The 18,617-nt window shown below is 30.8% G+C and overlaps 1 protein-coding gene across 1 annotated transcript; it reads right to left on the bottom strand.

Annotated features, from left to right (window-relative positions):
- Nucleotides 1-1,626: 1,626 nt before the first annotated feature.
- Nucleotides 1,627-8,572, bottom strand: LOC136976895 (exosome complex component RRP41-like). Its single transcript, XM_067272268.1, has 3 exons — nucleotides 8,391-8,572; nucleotides 8,110-8,316; nucleotides 1,627-2,015 (listed from the first exon to the last, which is right to left on the bottom strand). Exons 1-3 carry the CDS (start codon nucleotides 8,517-8,519, stop codon nucleotides 1,653-1,655), a joined length of 699 nt encoding a protein of 232 aa, XP_067128369.1. The 5' UTR covers nucleotides 8,520-8,572; the 3' UTR covers nucleotides 1,627-1,652.
- Nucleotides 8,573-18,617: the final 10,045 nt, after the last annotated feature.

Genomic DNA, 18,617 nt, shown 5'->3' with positions numbered 1-18,617 from the left:
CCAATTGATCATCCTTTTTGTAATGAGCTACTTAATACTGTATAAATAACAATGTCTGAATGAAAGCAGTGTGGCCTTATTAAATGCTTTTATCATATATCATTTCAGTTGTAGCTAACAGTAATCTATCATATGTTTGGGATCAACTTTTACTGTACGGTAGATATAGCTATAAATGAATTTGAGCTAAAAATCTTGAGCTTATCATACATATTATTTTAGGGTAGTTAAAATGTGTTTAACAGATAAAATACAATTGCATAATGAATATGCTGATCTTCCTCAATCAAAACTGTAAGTGGCATGTTCTATGCTATGTGTAATTATGTTAAGACAATGTATCCAACCCCAATAGTTAGATAACCATGAAATTTATTACTGGACTGTTTACCATAACCTTTGTTAATAAATTAATGAAATACAGAATACACACTTTCAAACATAGAATTAATTTATGAAAGAATGCTAAAAATCATATTCCAACATGAAAATAACACCAAAATTACTTGTATTAATTAACGAGAACAGGTTACCCAAGAGAGAAGAAAGGATCAATCCCTATGGATTTTACCCAAGCAGGGATTTAATGTGTTGAAATCATCCTTCCGTCGATATCAAAAAAGCTGTTACGAATTAAAGGCTTTGGTAACACTAACTCGAGAAAAAAGAGGATTGGTTGATTTTGGTGGGAAGGCCTTAAAATTTCTTTTTGGAACTGCTACCTTCGAAGATGTCGAAACTTTAAATGCAGAAGTCTCTCAACTGAAACAACTCAATGAGAAAACCATTCATTTACTACATACGCTTCTGAACGATACACTACAAATAAGTAAAAACAACCGTCAACAAATTCTCATATTATCCCAAAGGTATACAGATATACATTATCAGAAGTTTAACTTACATAATCTACGGTTTGTTTTAATTTTAAAAGATGAATATGATACAAGCCGTGTTCTTCACAGTAAGCCTTAATCCTGTCCCTTTCCCCGCTGGGGAATATCGAAAAATCCCTTTTTAGTGTATATTCTGTTGACGTCACCTATTAAAACGCAATTAAAAACGCAAAAAACCGCATGTAAAATAGTATAAATAGAAGCAGAAGCATGTTCTTCACGGTAAGCCTTAATCCCGTCCATCTCCCCCCCCCGTAGGGAGAATTTCGACATGTATATTATATAAAAACACGTGCGTATTCGAATGCAACGTTGTGTCAAAATTTCAAAGGAATCGGTAGGAACAAACAAACGTTATATTTTATTTATATAGATGGACTAAAGCAGATCATTTTCTATCTATTCTCACAGAAAAGCAAACTTAAGTCGTCAGAAGTTAGCGCCATCTGTTGGACATGAAAGCCTTAATCCATATATAAATATATTTTTGAAAGGGCGTAATGGTGGTCTTTACATATGCCACAAACCTTTGCAGGAGTGTATTAAACAACTTCCGGAAGTTTCATGGCAATCGGACAAATGGTATGGTAATGCATGAAGGACAAAAACACAGACATCTATATATATAAAAACGAATGTATACGATGTGAAGTATTTTTGTATATTACAGTATAATGATATTTTATAAATGTTTTATCCATATTAAAAAAGGAAAAAGATTATCTGAGAGTTTTTTTTAAATTATTTTTATGAATTTTAATCTTTTCTCATTCTACAATTTATTTTGTTAACATGCTGTCTCAAAGCTTCATCCATAATTTCATAAATACTCATACAGCCTTTTATTGTTTGATCCATTAATTTATTCAGTAAATCAATATGCAATCGCCCAAAAGATTCTGCCAAAACAATCTCTTCAGTTTTTGGGAGAATTCCCAGAATTAAAGTAGGTGTTCCAAAACTTTCTTCTTGATAATTGATGTCAACAATAGGTTTATCATTAATGAGTCCTCCTGAGCATGAGCAAACATAATCTTTCAAAGGAATTCCAGCATCAGCTAGAGCTAATGTGCCAGCATTAACACAGGCACTGTAGTTACCACCATCAGCTTGAAGAACCTAAATGAATTTATATTTTAAAATTTTGAGTTTATTTTTACTGTTATTATAAAGTTAATCATTAAAATTAATAAACAATTTAAGACTATAGAGTTAATTTTACAATTATTGTTCTGGCAATTTTATCAAATGTATATTAAATATATTTTTTATTTGTGCTGTCACTGGAAGAAAGTCCTGTAATATTTTGCATAATGAGGCAGATAAGCAGCCTCTAAAAGATCTACTCTGCTGTAAGACTTACTTCCCCCGAGGTGTGATAAAGGACATCAAAAGACTCTTTATTGTACAGTCTTAATTTGCTTAATGATGAGCCTGGCATTGCTCGGTCAAAAAGTAACAACAAACATTAAGAATATTAGATAATAGAAGGGTTAGACATACGAAATAAAAGTAAAGTATATTATAATATTTGATTTATATAACTACGAGTGTTATCTTACGTATGTAATCTTATCTCTACCTATTTATTAATATTAGTATACTGTCTGGCAATTGTTTTACGCTATATAAAGCCTTATCAATTATGTCACTCTATATAGAAACTATAACGGAAATGCTATGCATTATCCTATGCATATGTGTGTAAATAATTCATATAAATAAATGGGTATTTGTTTGCATTGGATCTGTGGTTGAGTGCATTCCTTCGGATACGCAGTCTCTCGGTCATCCTCCATCCTAAATCAGACCACTTGCGTATGCGACCTCTCACGAAACTGTAAAATGCTTATGTTGAAGAATAACAGTGTCAGTCTTGACATAGGCATCGCCGATCCAGTGCCGACTTTTCGGTCACAGTATTCAAACAAATTATTTTAAATGATCTGTGAGATTGGGTAGACCAAGGCAAACTCTAGCGTCATCAGGGTTATCAGTTTATGGGAGATTACAGAATTTATATATAAAAGAATAAATCTTATTTAATTCGGACTGAACTCTGTGAATTAAACATGCCCAGATGGGTAGACAGTAATCCACAATTGACTGAAAATTCGTAAAAAAAATAGTTCTTAAAACGGAATTTGAAGAAATATTTTTACAGAAATGCCAGAGAATGCCTCGTTTAATAGCAAGAGATTTAATAATGTGAGAAATATGACCATGGAAAATTAATTTTTCGTCATGGAAAATTAATATGATGCTGAGATTACGATGAGACTTAACATAATTTATTTTAATGAAATCAATATAAACAGGACAGTATGGGTTGTGAATTAGAGAGAAAGACAAAGATCAATATTCACAAAACAGTTATTAAGTTATTACTGGCAAATGTAGAGCATATGGAATTAATATGAGCTTGTAAGGAGGAAGGATCATTAAATAAAATTTTAATGTCGTCTGCATAGGCAATTATTTTGAAGGACAGGTTAACAAATAGTTTATCTATGTATGCTGAGAAAAAGCACATACTTAGAATTGAACCCTGTAGCATACCACAAACAGGGAGAAATTCAAAGTCATCAATATAAATCTTACATGACCTAGACAGGAAACAGTTATTTAACCTACAGCAGAGAGCTGGATCTAAGTCAAAATAATCACTAAGCATAGTAAGAAGTAAGTTTGAAAGAACTGAATTGAATGCCTGGAAAATGTCAAGATATATTATGTAAGTGGATTCCTTTCACTAAAAATTTTGCAAAATTGTGTAAGTTGTTTCAAAAAGGTTAGTGATAGTCTCAGTGTTGTTGAGAGGAGATTCTGGAGGTTAATTGTGTATATATTTTGTGGTATAGGCACGTTTCAAATATTTTTAGTGTGGTTGGTAAGATAGTGACTGGTCTATAGGAGGTACTATCTTTTTGGGTCGGGCATTTATTTTTGAAGGGACATAGTAGCCTAGTGAACAATTTGGAGAGAATAACAGCAGATATTGCATTTAGCTTTGAGTAAAAATGAGAAGGAATTGAATCTGGGCTGTAATTGAAGTTATTTAGTCTCTCTATGGCTAACTTAACTTTGGAAGAAGAAATAACAAAATTATATTTACGTTATTGAAAGGATAGAGGATGAAAGTCAGCTTCAGGTAGGAGATGAAAATATCTAATCTTAAAATTTACAATATTTATAATAATTTGATCATCAGGAATGGAATTGTGTTTTGTGGGAGATTTTTTTAGTAAATTTAGGTATAAAACACCAGAAGGTACGGGAATCTGAAGTTTAGATACAATTCTGTTAAAATATTCTTTAAAAGGCAATATGATGTTCATAATAATAGCATTGTTGTAGAATTCTGTGTATGTAAAAATCACAAAGGTTACCATATTGTTTCCATTTAGTCCATTGTTTCGAATAGTATTGAAGAGTTTCTTGAGGTAGAGAGGAAGCCATTCACGAGTGGAAATGTTTATTTTGCAGATCTGTAAGAACTTATTGTGACCATATATAAATTATAAATTTTATCTGTCAATTTCTGAGGGGAAATAGGAAAATCCAGGAAGATCCAATCAATTGAGCAGAGGAAATTTGAGGCTGCTGCTTGATTGAATGGTAACCAATTAGGGACATTAATGTACCTAGCAGGTTGAGTTGATGTTGTGTGTATTTAATCGAATGTCAAGGCATATGGCTTTGTGATCAGAATTAAAACCATGGGCAAGAGTGGTAGACGTGGCACAATTGAAAGTGAAGGCAAGGTCTAAAAAATTTGGAACGGTCGAAAAAGAAAATTTCGCTTGAAGAAGGACCTAGTGAGGGTCCGAAAACATTTGCGTAACAACTTGGACTGCACCGGTTACAAGGTTTTCGGGAGATTGGAATAGTATTAACCCGGTGTGTATAGGTGAATTATAAGGTCTAAAAAATTGTTAAGGCAAGATGGAAACAATATTTCTTGCTTGAAATGAAAAAAATAAAAAATATCATTAATAAAAAATTGTTCAATCTGGTCAAGGGAAGATGGCCCACTTGATGTCCAAAAAATGTTAGGAATTTTAGAGATACTTTTAGATGGCTGAGTATCTGAAACAGTCAAAACTATAAATATTTTTAAACATTTCCTGTATATATACAGTGTGTCCCAAAAGTATATATAAGCAACATTTTCAGAATTGTTAAGAATTTAAAAGAAATGTAAATGATATCATTTGTATATACAAATTACACTAATTTTTGATAATTTCAAAATTAAAATCATTATATTAATAATTTAATGACAAAAATATATTTTTTGACTGTCTCAAAAGTTTAAATAATAAAACAAAATTGCAAAATTTGAAGCATGAAAAAGTTAAATAAAAATACATCGCATAACACTTTTATTTTTGTTGTCAAGTAGTAATTTCAATATTGAATGAAAACTTTCCAAAATGCCACATGAAAGAGAGTTTAGTATGGAAGAAATTGCATAAATATGGAAATTGAAAGCAGAAGGATGTAATGTCAAGGAAATTGTAGTTTTAATGAACAGATCTATTCCTAAAGTTTATAAAATTTTGGGAAAATCATCATCAATACCTTCTAAACAATGATCAGGAAGACACAAAATTACATCTCAAAGGGATGATAATTGAATTATGCACTTTGCATCACAACAGGATAAATCAGTTTGTCAAATTTTGTGTGAAAGTGGATTAAAAATATCAAAAAGCATTGTTCATCAAAGAATTTCAGCAGCTCCATGTATGAAATTTGCTGCTTTGATGAAAAAAGCCATCACTAACATGTCAGAATATGGATATGATGAAGGGTGGTGTCAAGGTAAGAAAGAAAGAGCGAACTAAAAAGAGAATGTATGTTAGAGTACACACGTTAGAGAACACACGTTACAACTAAAACTAAAGTAACAACCAGAGTAACAGTGACACTTCCCCTTGACAGAGTTCCCATAACTCAACTCATTCCTCACATAGCAGAAGAGAGGGCACAATGATTACAGAGGTAAAGGTCACCTTCACAACTTCCTAACATAACAAAACAACATTAATTGTCAAGAATGTAGTGGACTAAAGATCTCATGCTGTGGAATGACCAAATGATTCTCAGTCCTTTTCAGTGATGAAAAGATATTTAATTTTGATATGCTCATTACTGGCATGATATTAGGAAAGAAGAATGCAGTTTTTCGGATCACAGGATGCTGTTTCTGTTATGGTTATGGTACTTTGGATTTAACAGATTATCAGATTTAGTGACTAACTGGTAGACAGACATCTAAAAGTTATCAAGAAGTACTGAAAAATAATAGCAAGATGGTGGCCGAAGTTTTCAATTCAAAAACGTGAATGTCGGATGTTCAGCGCAGCCTTCCTGTAAGCCTAGAAGTTTGACAATAGCCTGTTGAAAACTTCAACCGGACCTCACTAATTTATAAACTATTGGAGAAGAAATCAGAGGACCTGATTGGAATTTCCAACAGGACAATGCCAGTATTTATTGTTCACACTCAACAACTAAGTGGCTCGAAGATCATAATATTCAAGTAATGAAGTGGCCAGCAAGAAGCAAAGACATTAATCTGATTGAGAACTTGTGGGGGCATTGTCGCTCAAAAAATATATGCTAATAATAGGAACTGTATGACTGTTTCAAAGGTTAAACAAGAAATCACTGAGTGTAGGTTTCAAATGAACCCAGAAATCTTACAAAATTTAATTAAATTAATGCCTAATTGCATCTTGGAAGTCATTAAGCATAATAGCAGTTCTATTTCATGTTAAAATAATTTTCATAAATTTATGTTATGAACAATTGCTCAAAGTTTAAACTTATTTTGTGATGTCCCAAAAATACAGATAAGTATTTTGTGTTTAACACTTTATGTAATTGTCATATATTGTAAACACAATCATATAACATTGTATTATGCTATAAGTAAACAATAATAACCATTTGCATTGTTAAAAATACATAGTATTTAAAACAGTAAAAACATAGATTATCTATATTTTTGGGACACACTGTATAAATCAATTTTTAGTTTTTACTTATAAGCCTTGATCTCTTTTCTAACTGCTTGTATATTTTAAATCTCATAAAAATAAAAAATAAAACAAGAATTACTATATTTTCTTACTGAGAAGGAAAAAAAAAGTATTCAAAACTTAAACAGTAGTCTTTACAATATAAAACAATTTTATCTATTAGGTTGCCTACTAACTATATGAAGCTTTTTAAAATAACAAATAAAAAAGATTCCTTGTCATTTACATTTTAAATATTTGCTTAATGTAACAATCTTGTTCTGTTCTAATTGTCATTGAAGAGAATTAAAATAGCATTAAGGATGTCATAAATGTTAGCATTTAAATGATAATTTGTCATTTTTTTTTTAGATTTCTGTATCAAATTAAGTTTAAAATGTTTCTTTAATGAGTTTTATGTAATTCAAACCATGAAATTTAGATCTTTTTGCTATACAAAACAGATTATATTTCGTTTAGCCTACCACAGAAAGATGTGTCCAGATTGGATTTGAACCTATAATTTTTTCACAGCAGGGATCAGGGCATTATCCTTTCCAAACTGCAACTACAGACAGTTTTGGTTTCAGCATGACACCATGATGATAAATCAGAATAATAAGCATTGTCACAGAAAAAGGCTTTGAGCTCTACTTTGTGTATTAAAGTCATTTCAGCCAAATTAATGTAGGTGCATGATAGAACATCTTTGAGAGCAGTATCAGTGAAGGAAGTTTGAAACACAAAGTAAAGTTTGAAGCCTTTTTCTGTGACAATGCTTATTTTTCCAATTTATTATCATCACGGTGACGTTGCTTCAACCAAAACTTACTGTAGTTGAAGTCTGTGTAATGTGCACTTTATTCACTTGTTGAGTCTTAATGTCAAATCTGCTTCCAGTATTCTTATGCCACAACTTTCAAAAAAGTTTCTTTTATTTAGATGTTTTTCCTGAGTTCTACTTTTTCTTTTTCAACCTGGTTTTACCAGTTTTTTTTAATGGGATAATATAGTGAATTGGTCCCATGAATTATTAAATCAAATCATTAATTTATGTGAAAAATTTATTTACTGTATACAATCTTAAATGGTTTCATCAATTATCAATTCATATGCTGATAAGGTATAGTTCTAAGGATTAATATATCTTATGGTTATCAAACTCTAATATTACCATCTCTTACCTCAAAAAATATATCAATTTGTGACTTTGGAAACTGTTTAATCAATATAGCAGATTCAAACGTTTGACGAAGTTGTAAGCTAATTTCTTGAGATTTTTTATCACCTCGAGGTCTCTTCTTCCTTTCTCCTGTACTAAAAGTTGTCATACTATATTGACAATTTAATAGCACTCTGTCGTAAAGTGCCTTGGACTTACTACCTCTAACCTGTGTAAACAAAGCAAAGAACACGCTATTCATGGTAAATTCAAAAGCAAATAATTTGAAGGTGTACTTTTTACCTCATGAGGACCATAAACGGCGGCGAGAACTTTAGTATTTCCTTGCTCCAAGTATGCAGAACCATCGGCTTGATTAAAAACGCCCAAACGACAATTAACTTGTCTTAGTTCATCGCGCTTTTCGTCCATCTATTCGGAAACCTTGATCGAACAACTCCTCCTGCTCCATGTTAGGTCTTAGGTCTTATGGTAGTTGTTGGGCTTCTTACGCCACCTAACGGAATATCACCTATTTAAAATAATATATATTTTTGTTTTGAATAATTCTTTATAGTTTTTATTTTCATTCATTTTACAATACTTATTATTAAACTTTGTATTTTTTAAAACATTTTACATTTATAATGTTTATTTTTATATATTGCCGCTATAAACTGTTCGGTCAGTCATAATATATTGAGTAGAAAAAATCCCGATTTAAATATTGGTGCCTCGTACTTTGAACTTAATTCATTTCAGAAGTCCGTTCGAACTCTGAAGCAATTTTTTCCATTAGAAATACGGAAAACGAATTAATCTATTCCCCGACCGTAAACAATACCCATTTCGATAAGGTTGAAACACAAAATACACATAATTTAAGGTAAAAATAACACAATTAAAAGCCATAATAATAAATTAAAACACGAAAACAATAAATATAATACGTAAATACAGTATAATAAGATAAAAGTTGCATTTACTGACGACTTCGGTATCTTAAACATGGCCGACAGATCTGCCACACGTGTACCGCTTCACGACAAGTCCCTTTATCATCTGAATCGTCGATATTACAACCTTCTTATTTGCTAGACTTCGTTACTTCCACACACTTCTCGGATGCCATGACTAATATAATAAGTAAAGACGATGCTGGGTTGAATAGAAATTTTTTGTGTATTTTTAACATCAATCTTTTCGCTTAGCATAGATGAGAAATTTAATTATAACAGTTGCGAAATTTAACACGTTATTGCTAATTTCAGATTGTATTCTTTATTCATAAGCTTATTTTACGTTTGGAGCGCATTTTTCAAAACACATGCAGTTCGAACTCCGAAGCGTTTTTGTCAGATTTAGCATTTGAAGTTACTGTCATTCGAAGTACCAGGTGCCACTATAAACCATAAAGGAAATGAGACACAGAACACGCAACTTATAGCAAGTTCAATATATTCTTTTGATCTTTCTCCCGACAAAAATTCTTCAGGAAATTATATTTCAATTAAACACGAAGACTAATTGACAAATTTGAGGTTGCAAAATCTAGACGATAATCATAACATTTTATAATTTTGTTTATATTCAAATATGTTTTGTTTCATATTTATAATTTTTAAACGTTTAATACTCGTATTTAAATGTATTTTAAAATCCTTACTTACCGGTATATATATATGTTTCATTCAATATAACTATCTCCTTCTCTGTTCCTAAGTTACAAAATTATTTTTCTTTGTATAAACGGTTGACAAAAAAAAAAAGTTAGTAGGGGCCTCATAGTTAGATTTTGCTTATGAGCGAAAAAAATCTAGTTACACCTCTGCCTACAGCTCAGACATAATTAATTCTAAAAACATCATACATCGAAATCAAACTATATATATACAAAAAAATACAAAGAAAGGTGGCTTTGATATACTAAGTAGAATTATGAGTTAATACGTAGAATTGGACAAAAAAGACAGCATTATCAGCTACTACCATTCAAAGTACAGTATTTCTCTACATTACGTAAAACTGTTTTCAAAAAAACAAAAAAAACCGGTTTGAAAGTTACTACTTCATAGTTTAAAAAAATTGCACTACTTGGAACAAAATTATGTTGAACTTCAACCGAATTAGACATAGCCACAAACCCTACAGGTTAGTCAGGGAGAAAGAGCACACTACAGAAGGCTTTACACCCGGACCCAGAGAGATGCAATGCGTTTCGTACAAAATAAAATATCACTGGACATTATCAAATGAGCAAATACAACCGATCATTTCCATTTTCATAATGCCTTTTACGAAATTGAATCAAATTTATGTATACAGATAAAAGTAGATGAAATGTGTTTAGAAAAAATTGTAATTAAATAAGCTTACTGCAGCAGAATATTCAACAATCATTATAGAACATTCCATGTAGAAAGATAAGAAAAGATAATTGTCATATGACCCATGCACCACTGGACAGAGCGCGCCTAACTTCGGGAAAAATCTTTTGCTTTCTCACTTGAAATTTTTCATACAAAAATATTTGTGAGTAGTACAATAGTAAAATATCTGATATAAAGTCTCAAATAACAAAGGATTTATTACTATTGCGTAAAGTAGAAACTTTGACATGCGCCACACTCCCTTAGCCCAGTGATTCTGAACTGGGATGCTGCAGCCCCCTGGGGGTCTGTACAAAGTTTGCCGGGGGCCGCCGTATTATGTAAAATTTCCCTTTAGAATATAATTAAAAAAAAATCATGTATAACCAAATATCGTATTAAGAAGTGAAATAAGAAATATAGTTTTCCTATTTATTTTCTTAATTCTTCCTACATACAACTTTGTTAGTACAAATGAAATAAACGCAAATATGCTACTTACACCTCAGTAAATAATTCTTTTATTCCAAAGCAATTCTAAGAAAGTATTAATGCTTGGAATTTTAAAAATAATTAGGAAAAATAGTAGGCTTAGTAGTAGGCTATGAAAATTTAAATATTTTTTCAAAACATGCAAAATGTTTAAGAGTTTAGTTTTAGCATCGACATAGGATCGATTTATCGGCACGTGTCATATTTTTATATTTTTGTTAAAAATTAATGATTGTTTATGTTTATTTGTGACGTTTTAATGTTATTTATATACATAATGAATAAATAAAATTATGATTTACATTTATTGTATAAAAAATAAAGCAGTACTAAATAAATCTATTTTTTATAGATAAATTAACAAATAAATTATAAAAAATATGAGTCAAAAGATTTATGAAATATTTGGTGGGCCGTGAGTATAAAAAGGTTACTCGTCACAAATAAACATGAACAATCATTAATTTTTAAGAAAAATATAAAATATGAAACATGTCCATAAATCGATCCTATGTCAATGCTAAAACTCAAAAGCAAACTGGCTTTTCCTTTCGTGAATTCTCGGTAAAAAATTATCTTCTATCACGTACATATTGCACTTTACGATTGTTAACCTCAAAGTAATATGTATATTTACAAAAAGTACTAAAATTTAACATTTTAAAATGAGAAAAAAATTGTTTTTATAAATATTCCATTCACTTGTTATATACGTTGCTTAGATATGTCTACTTTCTGTCAAATTAAAAAATAACTGCAGCTTTCTAAACAGAGATAGAAATAAAACAGCCTATACATTGTAACACTGATCGGCGTGAAGGGAGTGGTGGCCTTTGTAAATCTAGGGCAAACACTTTCTCCAATAGTAGTACCCCTCTAACTGGTTAACGCGCGCCATAACATAATCATTGTTCCTGTCTCAGCTAGTATAAATTATTAGTAATAATTGTGACAAGCTTTCGGATTGACGCCTCAAATCGGATATTTCTCGTGACCTTATCAGGCTTGGTCATTCCCGAAACAATCAATGTTTGATTAACGGTTCTAAAGTCATGGTTACTGGCATAAGTATGGTGTAAAAACATAAAAGTAGCTAATTAGTAAAAAAACAAATAAAAAAGCGAATTTACAGCGATTATTTACGTTCAACTACTAAGATCATAGTCAAAAGAAGCGGGGCGGCAAGTTATATCTTTCAAAATGATTGGAAACAGTTGTTGGCTGGAAGAAAATCTAATCACCTACTGAATAGCGAATCAAGAGCTTTAATACGTTGCTAATTCGAGAAAAACGCGAAGTATTCGAATGTTTAAAATTATCTAATTGTATGAACAGCACAGGTCACGTGACCTACATAGCAAGAAATAATGCTTTTTTAGCATTTGTCAGTAAAGCAGTAAACTATGTATTATGAAACAAAACATTAAAACTAAGTTCTAACTATGAAACAGTCACCAGTTGCCTTTCGAGAAATTATAACTTATTTTCATAACAAAAAAATTTTACAAATTTTTATATATATTTCATGTAATAAATAAATAAATAATATTAAATAATAATATAAGTTAATAAACAAAAATGATATATAATATAATAGAATTGTAAATATAACAAATTAACAAAATTACAATTAAAATTCATAAAAAATTATACAAATATACTGTATATATATATGAATATGTATAAATGTCTTCAACGAAAGGAAACACGAGGTGCTTATTATATTATAAAAAAGGAAACTAAATGCAGCTTTACAAACCAATAAGCATATTTATAATACCGACAAAAAAAACGCACACCTTGTGTTTCCTTTCTTTGAAAACGACTAATTCTAAAAGGATGGATAACACGTGATAAGATAACGCAGATAACAGTCAAATCGCGGCTTTATTGATCGAAATGAGGAAACGGAGGTCGTACTGCCCGTTACAGAAAACATAAGTATATATCAGCAGTTTATATTGAAAGTGGCCTAAGTCCATTAAAAAAAAAAAAAAAAATCAACCTAGTAATTTCCATATTTACATGTCTAGAATGAATACTTATAAAATAATAATTTTAGGGCAACATTCTCTTAATAGTAAATAAAAGTTGAATATGTTTTTTAACATAAAATAGTATATCTTTTTTATTTCAACGGAAATTTTTGCCCATGGATTTAAGCCTTTTCTTCAACTAGAAAAGTCATTTAATTAATTTTGACAGTGGCTTAAATCTATTTGTAGCCAGAAAAAAAACACATTTTTTCAAACTATGCTAATGTTTCTGTTTCGGTTGATAAACAACCATTTTATTAGTTACCGATGTTTTTAAATTTATTAAAACGAAAACCCTGTAATATCTCGATTTCAACATAAATCGATTTAGATCACTTTCAAAATAAACGGCTCATGTAAGTACTCCCTTTACACTCTCGCTCTGACTTACCGCGACAAGTAATTTATATACTGCTTAAAACAAAGAAATTACAATTCGAATTACATTTATTACTATTACTACTTACAAATGCTATAAAATATGTAAAAAATCGCACGGGTTTGAATGTACTGTATATCGAATACACGAAAATTTACAAATTTTTACCTAGTCTATATATATTTATATGTAAAAAAGATGCTAAAGTATCTATACAGTTGTTCTTAAGGGAGAAACCATACAGGGAAAAAACTGGAAGACAAAACATTTATTTTTATGTAAGAGGAACTAATAAAACATAACAGATACAAATGTTTGATGTTCATTATTATATTTCTCAGATTCTCAACTGTATACCTACTTCGGCACCCCCTTTTATATTTTACAAATAGTAAGAAATTGACTAATTATTAATTCATTCAAGAACAAAATTCCGTAAATATCGCGACTTGCTCATCACTAAAATAAATCCTAACATCTTCAGCATACTCCAAAAAATATATATGTAATAACTAACATTTTCATCGAGTTAATTATATTTCAAAACTACCGTCAGACATTTAGAATAATTTATTAATGGAAATTACTTACGAAATTTTGAAGATAGGCGCTGTTGTGCAATTAGTGGTAAAATTGATGGAATATATCCTGAAATGTACAGTACGAGTATAAATTTATAATAATTACAAATTTCATTAGATATGAAAGCTTACAAGCAATAAGAATTAATAATGAAAAATATCCTGAAAAGTATTGGGCACTTGTGCTGATTGGGGGGTACGGCTATTTCAGAGGTTTTCTTCCAGAAAATTAATAATTTCTAGACTAATTTGACTCAATCATGTCCAAAACACGTATAATTTGTTGGAAATTAGCGATATAAAATATGCTATAAACAAAAAATTGTCGGAATACTTACCGAGTGTACCCCGTTCGAAGACGCCATTGCTTAAGCACGATGTCGTCGCGGAGCGGTACATTAGATGGCGGACGCGTACGAAGCGTGTCACGTGACATTTCTCGGTTCCCTTCGGTCACGTGACTATTCACTCGTCTCGGCCACGCCTCGCATCTCTGACGTGTTTCCTGATAACTTAATCTTCTCGCGGAGGAATTAGCTAAACTTTGGAGACATCACGTGATTTAACCGAGCCTTTGAAGCAGTCCCCGGACTACAGGTTGATAAACTTTGCATTAGTTACGTTTCCGGTAATACCGTAACGTTCTACAACAAATCCCCAGACTCAATTTTTAAAAACTAAAGTAATAAATGATCGAATTACTTTAAAATTCAGATGAAATTCCTGTAGTCCCTAAATTATTAAATAATTATAAAGTTGTTATCTAAATTTACAAAAAAAATATGATTTTATTTTTTCACTAAAGTTATATAACAATATTATACATATAATTTATGTAAGATATGTGACTAATTCCATATAAAGACTTTTGTTTAGAAATAAAATGTTTTCATTAAAACAATAGATGAAACGTGTATTAGATCGGTACTCAGTGTCAACACTTTATCGTTAAATAATGTACAATTAATTTTAGTACTTTCATAATATTTTCGAAAGTTCCAAATGATATCACAAGAAATTCACTTGTTAGAATGAAAAAACATGAGAAATGACGTTCAAAATGAATAAAATGAACCTATAAAGGTTACGACAGTTACGTTACAGAACGTATAGTCAAAAATAATAATAAATACAAAAATTAATTATTCTATTATTTTATCATTAACTCATTTAATATGGCCAGTGACATAATAATGAGTCGGTTTCAAATTACAATATTTATTATAATTTTATATACATTATCTATTAAATTATTAATAATATGATATATATTATGATGATAAATATTAGTCAGATGCAACAAAAGATGTCTAATGTCTTCAGATAAATATATATAACTCTTATATAACTCTTATTTTTTTCTTAAGACACGAAAGAGATTAGGCTATTTAAAAGCAGAGTAAAATTATTAGTTATTTATCGAATTATCGTACGTTGTTACATGTTGATTTTAATCCATATTTAAAATCGCATGATGTTTGAGATTAATCTCAAAAGACACTGTGGCCATTTGGCCTTTTTCAGGTGCCACAAAAATACAAAACAAACCAAACATTAGAAAATTAACAAAAAAAAAAAAAAAAGTGAACAAAGTAATTTCCTGCATTAAAACAGAAAAGGCATAAGTGATCCGTTGTAGCCAAAAACCCTTCGGAAAATTTACTTCGCCCTTCTTCCCTCTTTTCTTTTTGGTGTATATCAATTATCATTGTTAGAATTGATTATGCAGGAAAAAGTCTTTGATCAGCAGAATCGTTGGTTTTTTTTTCCTTTCTTGTTTTCGGTTAGAACGTTCTTACTTTGAAGATCTGACTGAGAGGGTTTTTCTTATGTTTGGGTTAAATTTATTCTTGTTAGTTATTTCTTGAAAATTTCTATGTAACAAGTTCCAGTATTTTATCATTTGAAAGACTGGGTCAGTTCGTCCAATTGAAAGTTTTGTTGAGGGTTTTAAGAAGTTATAATTTAGACGATGGCAGTAGTTTTCCTTCCTGCGATGATTTTCGAAAATGCTTAGAAGATAACTGTTATGCGTTTTAAGTTTTATAAATTTAAAGGAGAAAAGTATAGTTTGCTTTACGTATAAAGTTTTTATGTTGTCGATTTTTTCTTGTTGATAACAATTGGAAGTTGATTCGTAGTAGTTGAATTTGATGATGGCTCTCATTAGGTGATTCTGTTGTGTTTGCAGACGGTTAACGATATAGTTCTCCATATAGTTATACCGCATAGAATTTTCGGTTCTGTACAGATGGGATATAGTCGTTTAATCGTATTTATGTTTAGGAAATCCTGTATTTTTCTGATTATGCCAGTAAACTTGGTGACAGTTTTTGTTACATTTTCGATATGTCTATCGTATTTGAGTTTATCATCTATCAAAACTCTGAGATATCACTTCAAATAGGTCATTCAAGTAGATATTAAAGAGGATGATGATAATCGGACGGTAATTTTCTATGTCCCTTTTAGACCCTTTATTTTTGTATATTGGTATGACCATATTATTTAAATCGGAATGATCCTTAAATATGTTAAGATATCGCACCCTGTAATATGAGATTTTGGACTCTGATATTGTTTTTGAAGAATTAAAAAATGTAGTAGCTAAATTTAAATGCAATAGGGTACCGGGTATAGATCAGATTAGAATACAATGTTTTAAAAGTTTATCTAATCAATCTCTATTAGACTTGTTTAATAAAATTAAAAGAACTGCAAGTTTCTCAAATAACTGGATTGAAATTCTATTCGAATATAAAAGAGTTGTATCGAGAAAAACTGTATCGTTTCTTTTTACGTTTTAAGTTAAGAATCTTATAATCGAGATGGGTTGATAATTATAGTTATATTTTTGTAGATTGTAAAATTTGTTATATTATGTATTTTCTCCTCGTAATGGATGATAATGTCTAATACAACACATAAATAAAATAAAAAATAATACGGAATTAATCAAACACTTTATTGTAATCACTTCTTAAATATGATGATTATTACAACTATACTACTATACATTACAACTATAAAACTATTACAACTAATTAGCTGCGTTGGGATAAACCTGACGCACATGACAAACAAAATTATGAAATGCGTCCGTTTGGAATCTCTGCCTCCATAAAAATTCCGCTAAGTAGTTATTTAACATTGCACGATGAGTGCCATAACGTCTCTTATTTTTTTCCTTCTCAGTAAGAAAATATAGTAATTCTTGTTTTATTTTTTATTTTTATGAGATTTAAAATATACAAGCAGTTAGAAAAGAGATCAAGGCTTATAAGTAAAAACTAAAAATTGATTTATACAGTGTGTCCCAAAAATATAGATAATCTATGTTTTTACTGTTTTAAATACTATGTATTTTTAACAATGCAAATGGTTATTATTGTTTACTTATAGCATAATACAATGTTATATGATTGTGTTTACAATATATGACAATTACATAAAGTGTTAAACACAAAATACTTATCTGTATTTTTGGGACATCACAAAATAAGTTTAAACTTTGAGCAATTGTTCATAACATAAATTTATGAAAATTATTTTAACATGAAATAGAACTGCTATTATGCTTAAAGACTTTCAAGATGCAATTAGGCATTAAGGTCGCGAAGAGTCGTATGTGGGCGATTGGCACTGAGACAGACTCTACGGTTACAAGAAACCGTTTATTTGACACGAAAGAAGCTTACAAGATTTCCGCGATCTTGGAAGTTCTAGGTCGGCAGCAGCCTCTGGGTCTTCCTCTCCTTTCGAATATAGTCTCATTTTGAAGGAGTGTCCCTAGGTCGCGAATGGCCAGTTCCCTCGACGACTCCGCGACTCCAGGACGATGCGGTCGACTTTCGTTGATGGAAAGTTGTCGATCCGAGGTCGGGAGACGGAGACGAAGATGGGCACCAGACACACACACACACAACAATAGATCCGTCACTTGGAACTTTCGGGAGAAGAAGCCCTCGCGTCCTTGAATTCTCGGGTTTTATCTGTTTTCCTCCGATTCCGCTTTCCGATTGGTCTCTTCTCGTCACCTGGTGACAATTCGAAACCTTTCGGGGCGCGGGAGAGGTCAAAATCGAAGTTTAATTCGATTCCCACTCGGAGATAGACGATCTACGTTTCCCCATTGTTCTATTGTTTAAAAGTTCGCGTCGTTTTCTTTAAGAAAAACTATTTCTAACTTCTATTTTTTTTCCTCTAAAAAAAAAATTTTTTTTCTAAAAATAAATGATTTTAACGCGAATTTCAGTGAGGTTCGGACCTATTTAGAGCCTCACAATTTTAACATGAAATAGAACTGCTATTATGCTTAATGACTTCCAAGATGCAATTAGGCATTAATTTAATTAAATTTTGTAAGATTTCTGGGTTCATTTGAAACCTACACTCAGTGATTTCTTGTTTAACCTTTGAAACAGTCATACAGTTCCTATTATTAGCATATATTTTTTGAGCGACAATGCCCCCACAAGTTCTCAATCAGATTAATGTCTTTGCTTCTTGCTGGCCACTTCATTACTTGAATATTATGATCTTCGAGCCACTTAGTTGTTGAGTGTGAACAATAAATACTGGCATTGTCCTGTTGGAAATTCCAATCAGGTCCTCTGATTTCTTCTCCAATAGTTTATAAATTAGTGAGGTCCGGTTGAAGTTTTCAACAGGCT

The sequence above is a fragment of the Centruroides vittatus genome, unplaced genomic scaffold (assembly GCF_030686945.1).
Source record: "Centruroides vittatus isolate TY-2023 unplaced genomic scaffold, ASM3068694v2 contig_426, whole genome shotgun sequence".
Lineage (NCBI taxonomy): Eukaryota > Metazoa > Arthropoda > Arachnida > Scorpiones > Buthidae > Centruroides > Centruroides vittatus.
This window is presented reverse-complemented; position numbering and strand designations above follow the sequence as displayed.

Excerpts from the sequence above, each read along its gene's own strand:
- LOC136976895 (XM_067272268.1), bottom strand. The coding sequence starts at position 8,519 with ATGGACGAAAAGCGCGATGAACTAAGACAAGTTAATTGTCGTTTGGGC. Across the intron at positions 8,317-8,390 it reads CCGTTTATGGTCCTCATGAG|GTTAGAGGTAGTAAGTCCAA; the intron begins GTAAAAAGTACA and ends TTGTTTACACAG. Across the intron at positions 2,016-8,109 it reads AAATTGATATATTTTTTGAG|GTTCTTCAAGCTGATGGTGG; the intron begins GTAAGAGATGGT and ends AAATTCATTTAG.